Raw genomic sequence first — 12,098 nt, forward strand, 5'->3', positions numbered from 1 at the left:
AGCTGTTCAAATGCAGTTCCGCTAAATTGCTAGTGGGAGGGACGGTTTAACTGTCTCTTTAATTACAGAAGGATTTAATGTGCAAGCAGAGCCGCCGTCACTGCTGCTGGAGACCGTACGATACACGCGGACGTGAGCGGCGGTGCCCACGTGTCTCACGTCTGGAGCCCGCTTCCACTGAGCAGTCTGTTATTAACATCTACAGCACATGGCATGTATGCATGTACTGCAAAAAAAAAAAAAACTGCATTTCATTCCTCTTCCTTCTTCCGAATGAGCTTCCTAAGTCTAGATTGCAATTCTGATAGCGTGGAAAATGAGCATTTGGAGAAACAGTCGTGGAACAACCAGCGTTTTTATTGCATTTTTATTGAATGTTCCAGTCACTGAGACTGGATTTAACATGATAGTCTGCATAAAACATGAGAGTGAAGGAGGGATTACAGTCTGATGGATCTGTTCTCTAAACAAAATGTAAAAAGAAAATGACAAAGTTTGCTGCCTCGATAGTGATCTGTTGGGTCGCTCACGCTTTTTCTCTACAACGTATCGTCATCAATCTGGTGAATGGGACGAGCTTGTACAGCATCACACAAAATAACACTAATATTCTAAGGAATGAGAGAAAGATTAGGTGTGTGTGTGTGTGTGTGTGTGTGTGTGTGTGTGAGAGAGATGGGACTGATCTCAAATTCCATTCTTAATCACGCACTCTTTGCACACTCGGACCTTTGTTTCTTCTGAACTCCACTGTGCTTGGGTTTAAGTTAGAAAAGTTTAAAGAAAAAAAAAAGAAAAAAAGTCCTAGTACTATTTAACCAGAAGGCACATTAAAGATAAAGAGATGAAGAGAAAGAAAGAAAGACAGACAGACAGAAAGAACAAACAAATAGTCTTGGCACTGCATGTTGACATTTTTTCCCTCCTGTTTTATATAAATGATTGGATTCTCCCTGTTATATTATACTGAGAACTTCAGCACAGCTCTCTATGATTTTAGGCATCAGGATATTTTTAATTTTTGTTTCTTTCTTTTTTTTAATTGTTCATCTAAAGGGAACACACCTGTCTACTCTGAGCTCCAAACGTGGACCAGATCGGCGGAGGAGGCAGACGCCGGACCACTAAACACGGATGTATAAAAAACAACGGAACACACACACACACACACACACACACACACACACACACGCACACAAAAAGAGAAAGTCTTTATGCAAAGCAAAACAAAACGCTTAGGTCAGTAATAACAGCCAGCCAGGTCTCTTTTCTATTTTACAGTTTTTTTTTTTAAATCCCCCCAAAAATGAGGATTTTCCCCCCAAAACGTCCTCCTACCTCCTCTCCTCCTGTGTGTGGATTACTTGCAGCACGTTGCTGTTCCGATACATAGAGCAGTTTGTCATTACTCTGTGTTCTTTTTTGTAAAATGTTTTTTTTTAATAGTCAGTACAAAGCAGTTCGAATGATAAAGCAAACATGACATTACAAACATTTTTGTTGTTTTTTAAATGAAACAAAAAGAAAGAAAAAGAAAGAAAGGAAGAAAGAAAGGAAACAAGAAAGCACACAAGGATATAATGTGGTGTATGTACAACCCACGGGAATAAAAGCCCACACACGTGAAGGCGTCTAAGACTGTATACCACATGCCTCAAAAAGGTTCCAAAAAGATTTGTGACTTTTCTTTAAAGGGAAAAAGAAAAAAAAAAAGAAGAAGAAGAAGAGAAGAAAAAAAAAAAGAAGAAGGCCTGAGGTTTGGATTGGTTTTTAAAACACAAAAAGAAACATGAGGCCTTCAAGATAAACAAGTAGGTTTTTTTGCATTTTTATATCATTTTTTTTTCTTTTTAAAACTCTTTCTTAAAATATCATTTGCTACAGTTTTAGACTAAACATGCAGGACATACAACTAAGTGCAACAGAGTGAAATGGATCTTTTTTTTTCTTTTTTTCTCTTTGTTTTATCATTCCCTATAGGTCTGAACTGAGGTATGCTTACTGTACTAACGGTTTTCTCATGCTGCTTCACTTTAGTAATGTTGAGCTACACATGCGGAAGATGATCTTATCTACCTGCTTATCCTCTTTCTCCCACTTTACCGCTAAGAGATTTGGATTAGCGCACAATGAGCGCATGTCTTTCACACACTGACTGCTTTCAGCCCATCAACAGCTGCCCGTCTCTCGTGGTTTCTTTTCTGTCAACCCGAATCGTTCCCTTTTTTTTGTCTACAGTAAATGAGTTTATCATGAAAATAAAAAAATATAAACAAACTGCCATTAAAGTACCTTGTACCCAGCTTATTAGTCGACAGGAGTGTTTGGTTTTAATATAAAAAAAAAAGAAGTGATATAAAAAAGTAGACAGAACTTAAAACACAATCATAAAGCATTTGCAGTGTTTAACAAATGAAGGGAAAAAACAAACAAACTGGATTCACAGAGTAAGTGGCGTACAATCTAATCTGAGGATTAAAACCAGAAACAAAAACAAGTGTGGTCCACGACTGTTATTTAAATCCTTTCCCTCTATCCTGTATTATATTTACTACCCTTTATACTTAATCCAGACACTTTTACAAAGTCAGACGTTCTTTTATTTGAATCTCAGCTTAATGCAGAGAGAATAGCGCTATATATGATATGACATGACATGACATGGCTGAGTCAACCCATTCTCTATCATTTCCCATTTGGTCAAAGGCAAAAAAAAAAAACAAACAAAAAAAAACAACAACAACCAAAAATAACCCTTGCAGCTGCCCCTTAAACAACCCCTTTGGCTTCAGCAAAGTTGAACAGCTCACTCGTTTATTCACCGAAACCTCTTCCGCTGTTCTTATCCCTCTTTTGCACTGAACGGGGAGGATATTTGGCCTTGTTTTGCTATTGCATGGAACATAGAACAGTTTTTTTTTCTTCTTTTACTCGTCATTTATCTTTGGTAGCCACCGGTAACAGACACGTCAACAACACAAAAACAAGTAGAAAGAAAGAATAAAAAAGCAATGATAAAAAGAAGCAATAAATTAAAAAGTGGTTGGGGTTGCAGTGATGAATCAAGTTGCAAAAAATTTGGTTAAGCCGCTTCTAATTCTCTTCTCGGAGTTACAGATTGGAAACGTTTTGCTTTTTGGCTGCCCAGCACCCTTACACCCCACCCGGTGTCCCCTTCCTCCCCTTCCCCGTCCCTGACGCTGTACCGTGGATGTTTTTAATGTGAGCCTGAAATTGACTTCATTCTGGTTTCCAAGGTAATGTGGCAGGAAACATGTGGTCATAGTGAGCTGCCCCTGATGCTGTAATGCTTAGTGGTCATGGCTTCTAATGCCAACCGTGGCTTGTAATCCCTTAAACCTTTTTATCTCAAGTGTAATTACTAACAACTGCTAATAAGAGAGAGGGGGAGGGCTGGTCATTGATGTGGGCAAACAAGACATTAAAACAACAGAGAATGCACTTTAAAGTCCTCTAACCTTAACCCGACAGTCCATAAATTACAGAACGTGGGGGGGAAAAAAGAGGGGAGAGAGAGAAAAATTATCTCTGCCACAGCTTCATTGTATTCTGACATTTAATTTTTCCCCCCACTTTCGCACCAGTGTTTCGAGCAGTGATTTGGGCTGCAGCTAACACACTGCAACGAAAGGGGATTTCAGGAGGACAAGTCGTTACCTGCGTTGATTTCTCTGTCATTCATTCCCTTGTGAAAATTAAACTTCATTGATGCGTAGAGAAAGCCTTCATTACGAGGAGTGCATATGCAGATGGACTGTGTGAATGTGTCTGCGTTTGTGTGTGCGCGCGCGTGTGTGTGAGAGACAGACAGACAGAGAGAGAGAGAGACAGTGAGCAATGTGACAATGTGATGGTGATCTGAAATGTGGAATAAATGACAGAAAATACTACATGGTAAATTTGACATTCTGTTTCCCATTAAATAATGGAAAGGAAAAATGAGAAATGAAACATCATGGCAAGAAACTATAGACATTCATCATGAAGTGCAGATCGTACAGAGTCTCTACAACAATGAGCATGAGGTCTGATCAGGTACAGAAAACAAAGTCAAATAATATAGCAAATAAGAGCATGGGACAAATCAGGAGGACAAAAAAGAAAGAAAAAAAAAAACAACAATGTTGTATTATTTGCCATCAAAACATCGGACTGAGTTTGGAGGCAACACTGAGGTTGGAAGCAACCCAAGTTGATTTGAAGGCAGTGTCATTGAACTGAAATCACATCCACTCGCGCCCGTATGCTCTGCATCACTGTCTGTTTGGGGGCTAATGGTTCAAGTGTGCACTCTTCTGTAGTTTGTAAATCAGTGTTGAACTTCGAGGGCAGAAGTGGCAGTCTTTTCTCTGCGTGCGTTTTCCTCGTTCGTGTCCGCTCTGGCCTCAGTGCCACCAGGACAGGCGATGTGAAGTAGTAGTCCCCCAGTACCAAATGGCTCCTTTACTGGACGCAAGTAGAAATTACGTGCTTGGTCTTTGTCTTTAACCCAAAAAAGTAAAAACAACTGAAAAATACTCCCAAATGGAATAGTTTTTTTTCTTATCTCATGTATATCTCATGATTAATGGCACTAAGAGTAAATTGGATTTTTTTTTTTTTTTTTTTATAGCTGTCAACAAAAGGGACTGGGAATCCAGTCAGACTTGCTAGGTTGGGAGTGGTCTCACAGATGATTTCAGTTTAAGTTTGGCCCCTTTGGAGAGGACCCGAGGGAAAGCAGCCTCACAGCATGTCCTCGTTCCCATGGTCGTCCTCATAATCTCTATGGTGATCAAAATCTGGACTGTGATTGGCTGTCACTAAGGAGAGCGGCCCTTCATGCTCCTCGGGGTCCAGTGGTTCTTCTTTAATGTTAATGTGATGCCTGAACACACACACACAAAAAAAAAAACAATGTTTAATATTTTTTCTCATTCCAAACCTCACAGGATATGTTTTCATTTTAAAATGTATTTTATTATGCATCCAGGTAAAAAAAAACAACAGTCGGTAGAGAAACACGTTGCTGTTAATTAAACACTAACAGTATAAACTTATGCTCTTGTTAACTTCAGTTCCCTTTTTGCTTTTCCACTATTGGGGAAACGTTGGCGCTTTATTTTCCACAACTGCCAACAACAAGGGTATTCAGTAAGAATTGATAAATGAGGGAGATTAACAACGAGTGACGTGGGGAGGAGAGAATGGACTCTAGCGACTGAGCGGCATATAGTGAGAGAAAAGAGTACGGGGAAGAGAGAGCGGGCTGCCTGTCAGGCTCCCAGTGGCGTTAGATCAGCACGCTGTGTGTGTGTTCCTCTTCCCACTCGTTAACATGCCCAACCTGTGAGGCGGGTCCCAAGAGGACGACCTTGCACGAGGTTCCGTCATTAATCAACTTCAAGCTGGCAAAAAAGAAGAAGAAGAAGAAAAAAAAAAACAACACGGCGAGCAGACAGCGACACGCACGCTTTAAATACGCACAAAATTAATGCGCCTCCTTACCACAGTGTCAATAAGGGAGGAAGAAAAGTGCTGGCAGGGAAGTGAGAGAGAAAAGGCGGAGGCGGCTTGGGGTTGGCGAGGAGGCTCGACACAAACGCCGGGTGATAAGAAACAGGGCCCTTACGAGAATAATAACGCTGTCAGCCGTAAACAAGGAAAAACGCAAACCCCCCTCCCCTCCCCTCAGCCCACAGTCTGGGCAAGGGATTCTCCTAAGAGATGAGATCTGCCAAATTTTCATTGTTGAAACACTGCAGGGACAGAGAGCCAGAGCGTGAGTGCTGACTGCTGTGGAGTAGAGGAAGAAAAAAAAAAATAGAGAAAAGAGGGAGAAGAGGAAAAAAAAAAAAAAGGAACATTAAGAACAGCTGTACGAGAATCTCTAAATTAATCAGTGTTTCGAGCGCACTGTAAACTGTGTTTCTGTGGTATGGCACGTTTGCCAAGTGTTAATTAGTGATAAACTGATATTTTTTCCTCTCATCTTCTTCCCGACAGTTTGGGTTTTAAAAAAAAAAAAAAAAAAAAAACTCCCCTCAAAGATACAAACAGCTTGAGCTTTGTGTAGCCAGAGTCACTAAGGAGGCGGCCCACTGCTTTGCATTACATACACGTCTCTACATACACGTCTCTATAACTTTAATTCTTAACGTAGTATTTAGGGGAAGAAAAAAACTGTTGTTTTTTTTCTCTCGTACCAGTGCATTATGTATTTAAGAGGAACGGTTAGCAGAAATATCTCAATGACTAAGAGCATGTAAAGCATACAGTATCTGGCTTGTACTAGAAAAGAACATTAATCAACATCAAACTTGATCCTACTTTACATGCTCTTACACCCCTGTCTGAGCAATATAATTTGAGCTACTTATTTAACTTGGCAAATGAATGAAAAAGAAAGAAAAAAAAAGGCAAGAAAGGTGCTAAAAGGCATGCTTTAGGCTGGAATACACATCCTGTTATTTCTGTCCTGTGCCTGCAGCTATGCCCCAATCATCAGTACAAGCACTTTTCCACCCCTGCAGCTCCCTAAGATCTGTACAGTATTATTATTATTATTATTATTTTTTACACCTTTATCTGAAATCCTTGTCCTGCTCAGACAAACTGTAGAAATGGAGCTGATTAGCGGTGTTAAAGTTCTGGCACAAATTTTGAATAGGTCTTTTTTTTTTTTTTTTTAAATGCTTTCTCTTCAGCAGCTTGAAGGCTTACTGGACACACTGTGAGTCTCGCCTGCCATGGGAAAGAGCTCTGACATCTTATATTCACAGCTTTTATAAATATTTATATTTAAAAAAAAAAAAAAACTTAAGGAAATAAACATTTATGAACCTGGTGCTTGAAAAAACAGCGAGAGAAATGGAGAGAGAGAGAGAGACAGAGAGAGAGAGAGAATTGCCTTTACGATCTATACCACACTTTGAAAAAGGTGGAGTTTCCTCCAGAATAAAACACATCACAATTTGTACTTCCTCTGCCAAATGTTTCTGCGTAATTATATGAACCGGGTATTAAAGCATTTGCAAGCCAATTTAATATCTGAAGCATTTACATACTCGCATACATAGACTGACATAGTGTACATTCTCTCTAACACACACACACACACGCAGAGAGCTAGTGTTAAGAGTGAAACACTCACATAGCTGGAAGAGGGGAGCGACCGGGACTGCTGTCACTACCGTTGCTGTTGCCGTGGTCCATGGCCCCATTCATCTCCTCTCGGATAGCATTGGCAAGCGAGTTAAGAGTGGGGCTTCCGATGGAAGCGGTAGTGTATAGAGGTATGCTGTTTTCAGCCATTGAAGCCTGAAAGAGTGGTGCACGATGCAGAAGTGAGGAAGAGGAGCTAAGGCTGCCTTAGATACTGCTAGTAAAACAGCGGTTAATATCACTGCATTAACACAGAGTTGAAAAATGATTTGCTTTCCTTTTATGTATACACAAGTAATTAACACTGAAGAGAAAGGGGGAAAAAATAATAAATGTGTAAAATTTGTAAGTATTTACAAATATAAAAAAAAAAAAAGGTTGAAAATGAATTGATGCCACCAGAGTTTGTATTAGCTTTTTTATAATAATAATAAATAAAATAATTATTTTTTTAATTAAAAAAAAAAAAAAAAAAAGCTTTTTTTTTACTACTCATACTAAAAAAAAAAAAATAAAAAAAATGTATCAAGACATACTTGGTGAATTACCTGGAAGGTAGCCGGGAGGACAGGACCGTATCCCAAACTGGTCTGAATATTTTTTACTAGAGCAGGACTCCTGTAGAAATGACCACACACACACACACACACACACAACCAATTTTAGTCTTCACTGCAAGAGAGACAAACTCATAAAAGTCACCTATAAATGAGTGCTAACATTGTGACTACATGCAGGTATTGATAAATCATTTAACACAAAGGTTTCCAGTGACTGACTCTCAGTAGTACTTGAACTGTATGTGGATTGATGACTACTTAACACTCACGTTAAGACAGCAATGCCCAGTAAAAGGAACACAAAATCAATACCCGCAAATGTATTGCTGTACTATTTATGTGACTCAGAGAGGCGACTATCTCAACAGATTTAGGCATCGCAGATTACACACATTAAGGCTGATAGATCATTTCAGAGAAGAAAGACATTGGCAAAAAAACAAAAACAAAACACAAACAAAAAAACAACAACAACAATGAAAATCTACACACAGGATGAGCATGTGGCACATTGAAGCAAAGCATGCAGGGATATTGTAGGAAGGAGAAGGGTGGGGTGGGTTTGGGAGGGGGTGGGGGCAGTCCTTACTGTACAAGTAGCTTGTCATAGTTGTTGTTGTCCACTCCGTGTCTCCGGGGGCGACCTCGCTGAATGTGGCGGCCCCTTATAAACTCTTCGTTGTCTACGGTCCAAAAGGACCCAAAGTCGTCCTCGACTCTTACAAAGCACTTGTGTAGGGAGAGGTTGGTGCGCACAGCACCCTGGAAAGGGGAGGAAGCACCAAGGGAGGGTAGGGAAGTAGAGGAGCAGCCAGGGCAGATGCAATGACCAGACAGACAGATGGACAGACAGACAGAAAATGGTCAGGTGAGAAGATTAGGGAATGCATGACCAAACACAAAGTCACTCTGGGTCCCAGCAAGCAGCTGTAAGGGTACAGAGAGGCACAGCGAAGCTAGCAGCAAGTCAGTTGAGCAGCACAGCACATAAGATGATGTGGACATGGAATCGGGTTTCCATCGATCAACACCATGAGACAGGAGGATTTGGCCGTGCAGTGGAGAGAGAGAGACGGGGGGGGTGGTGGACCTACCCGCTGATCTTTTGTGGCCTTCTCTTTTGGAACTCTATCTCGTCAACAGTCCATACCGCCCCTTTAACGTTTTCTACTCGCACAAAACACTTGTGAAGACTAAGGTTATGCCGGACTGCGTTCTGCAGTTGGTGTGAAAGAAAAGAAAAAGTCTATCAGTACAAAGAGAAATAAAGCCAATGGAAATACACTACAAAATACAAAACTACACAGGCCTAAGATTGCAAGATTTGGGCTTGATTTCACAGTGCATTATTGGAAGTTCTCATCCGCCAAACGTAGAATTATGGCTTCCAAACATTAAAAATACAAAGGAACCAATGGTCAGGGTGCCAACTGTAATGGACCTCCTTAGAAGGCAAACAGAATTCCAGTGTGCAAAAACATTTAATGAAATAAACACAACATCGTGGCCCGTCATGTTAAGCAGTACTTTCAGCCACATCACTGTACAATGAAGGGAAACCACACTGTTATAACATGCTTTATCGTGTTCATAATTTACCTTTTCATCAAGCCCATTTGTACAGTACATGGCCAATATTTACTAAATAAAGAGCTCAGTGACAAATGGCTTTGCATGGCAGGGCTGTCAGCACGGTGCTTTATCATTTGCTTGTGGTTAAAGTAGGAGATAGTTGATCGTTTCCTGCCTTGATGCAAAGTGGAAACTCAAATGCTTGAGCACAAAAAAAATATAAATAAAAAAATAAAACACAAAACAGAAACAAACAAAAAAGAACAAATTGACCAGGGTTCTGTTAAAGCTAGTGAAGTGTCCAAAAGACAAAAAACATGTTTAAATAGGACCCCTCTCCCGGCACCTTCTGAGGATCATTAAGCTAAATTATATTTGCATTCGCAAAAACACATTTTTCCCCCAAGGAAAAAAGTCAAATGAAAACTGCAGTAACAAATTTTGAGCTCATTGTTTTAGTAAAGTGACTGAACCACAATGAAAGGTTTCAGATAATCTACTGGTTAGAACCTATTAGCCTTGGAGTATCTTATTTATCTTGTGATTGTTCCTGTGTGTGTGTGTCAGTGTGGGAGCCGACAGTTATAACTACAATGTGCCCCACAATGGCAGAGCTGTCATTGACTGCTGAAGCACAGAGTTAAGGAGCTGAAAGCTAGTCACAGCCAGTCAGCCGATCTTTCTCACACGTTCACATTTTATTCACTTTCTATCTTTATTTCACATACTGTTTCTTTATCGCCATCTGGCTTTCCTCTGTGCGTTCCTGTCTGCATCTATATGCCGCTTTCTCCGCAACCATGTGCTTATAAGCCTTTAATTGTGTAAGCCCAGAATTTTATTTTCTTTCTTTTCATTCTTTCTGTAAATAACTCAAGTTGATACCGTTTCTAATTTAGACATGATGAAATACTTAATGTACATTTTATCAGAGCAGGAAGTTGAGAACAGGGAATGAGAGATTACCTTCCAGGTCGCTGCATTCCGCCTGAAATATGCAAACATTCGCGTGAACCAGTTGTATATCTCGTTTAGTGTTAGCTGTCTTTCTGGTGACTCAAGTATCGCCTGGAAAAAAAGCACGAACACACACACACACACACAGAGAGAGAGAGAGAGAGATAAGCACAATTTGTTTGCTGTTTCCTTTACAGACGAGGACTTAAAGGGAGATGCGTGTTCAGGCTGCCTTCCCTTTAATGGAGCATGTAAAACAGGCCTCTGCTGATCCACACTCTCGGCTACTTTGTTTACAGAATACTTTTGGTGTGGGCCTCATTCAAATGCATCCATTTGAATACACCCTTTCCTGCTAAGCCACTAGAACAAGTGAAAACTATTTTTCCGGAGACAGATTACAGGGCGCCAATTATCTCCCCGCCCAGATTAACGCTTGTGCAACGGCAGATTAGTGGCTGGTTCTGATAATTGACTGGGCATCTTAAAGATGTTCCATCCCCGCTGTTGTGGGAAATGAATTTCCTAATAATCACACTGGCTGTAATGCTTCATCAGAAGCAATTGTTATACAGTATGTGAGCTGCTTTTCCCCCCCTTCACACCATCATGCTCAATGCGGGTCTAAGTTGTATTTGAAATGTTAACGATATTAGGTGTGAAGAGGGAAAAAATGAGGAACAAATGTACATGCTGAAGGTATCGAGGTGAAGAGATACTAACAAGTACACTGGGAGCAAATTGTGGTCTTACCTGGCGTATTAATGATGCGTATGTGAAAGGAGGGCGCACGTCTGTGTTCATGTAGAACTCCTTGTTTTGGCCAATATCTGTTATTGATACACATACAATTCACAACAACAATATATCAGTTCAACAAAAATATACATATACAAAAGTTGAGTAAAGAATAATAAAATGTTAAATGCTGAAAAAAGGATTATATCCTCTGGGTCACTCACTCGGTCTGTAATTAAACAGTGAGCTACCTGGCGATATGGGCATGCTGTATTTGTCTGAGTAACGTCGGCGAATGGGTCCGACACTGTGCAGGCTGGTGGGTGTGATGACTGAGTGGGCCTGGGAGAGCGGTGTGAGTGGGGTGGTGGGAGTGGTTGGTGTTTGAGGCAGGCTGAGGGGCGGCGATGCACCGGGGGCCGTCTTGGACAGTGTGGCGTTGGAAACCAGGTTGAGCTGAAAGGCACACACACAAAAAAAAAGAAGGATTGGACCAATGCGTTAATCACTGCCTGGGTGCATGCCGCTGATAATTGCAAACACAACCTTAAATCAACCTCGTCAGAACTGCCACCGTGTCAGGTGGCACAAATGTTGGTAAAGACAAAGAGCTCTATTCCACCTCTGCCATCTTCCATCTTTCCGGTAGTAATTCAGACACATCTTCACTGTTCGGAAATTTTTTTCTTCCCTCTTAATTTGAGTTGTCCTCCTGAATCATGCCAGCTGACAGCGTTTGTTTTCCCACCCCTCAGAGGCCTCTAATAAGCTAGAGATGAAGAAGCCAAACTGAACTAATTACAGGCTGTAACTGCATGTTAGAAGGATCCTAATTAGCGGCTAGTTAAAGAGTGGATACCTTGATTAAACCGTATATTCGAGTGACCCTCGGCATGATCGGGCTGGCTAAAAGCTAGGTCTAGGACGTTCTGGAGGAAGAGGGTTGTTCCCTTTTTATGAAGTGGAAACAAAAGATTTATAAAGAGGTATTAAGTAATAATGAGTATAATAAACTAATTAAGCGGCGAGCGCTAAGTGGTACAGTGGATCTTCTGGCAGCTGTGCTCCTCTTTCACTAAAGTGGAAAACGCAACCCTGACCTGCTGC

General features: G+C 40.7%; 1 protein-coding gene across 11 annotated transcripts in view; it reads right to left on the bottom strand.

The window, feature by feature from the left end:
* Positions 1 to 339: 339 nt before the first annotated feature.
* The window catches only part of foxp1b (forkhead box P1b), a 167,031-nt gene continuing 155,272 nt past the window's right edge, over positions 340 to 12,098 (bottom strand). For 7 of the 11 annotated variants that reach the window (XM_060868359.1, XM_060868362.1, XM_060868357.1 and 4 more), the window contains 7 exons: positions 11,216 to 11,447; positions 11,007 to 11,083; positions 10,263 to 10,364; positions 8,819 to 8,940; positions 7,701 to 7,782; positions 7,154 to 7,320; positions 340 to 4,888 (listed from right to left, as the gene is read on the bottom strand). In XM_060868359.1, the coding sequence (XP_060724342.1) occupies positions 4,747 to 4,888; positions 7,154 to 7,320; positions 7,701 to 7,782; positions 8,819 to 8,940; positions 10,263 to 10,364; positions 11,007 to 11,083; positions 11,216 to 11,447 (924 nt within the window). In that variant the 3' untranslated portion in view covers positions 340 to 4,746. The remainder of the gene's footprint in view (positions 4,889 to 7,153; positions 7,321 to 7,700; positions 7,783 to 8,818; positions 8,941 to 10,262; positions 10,365 to 11,006; positions 11,084 to 11,215; positions 11,448 to 12,098) is intronic. The other 4 variants (XM_060868366.1, XM_060868365.1, XM_060868364.1 and 1 more) reach the window with 3 other exon arrangements.

This window comes from Tachysurus vachellii, chromosome 4 (genome assembly GCF_030014155.1).
Source record: "Tachysurus vachellii isolate PV-2020 chromosome 4, HZAU_Pvac_v1, whole genome shotgun sequence".
Taxonomy (NCBI): Eukaryota; Metazoa; Chordata; class Actinopteri; order Siluriformes; family Bagridae; genus Tachysurus; species Tachysurus vachellii.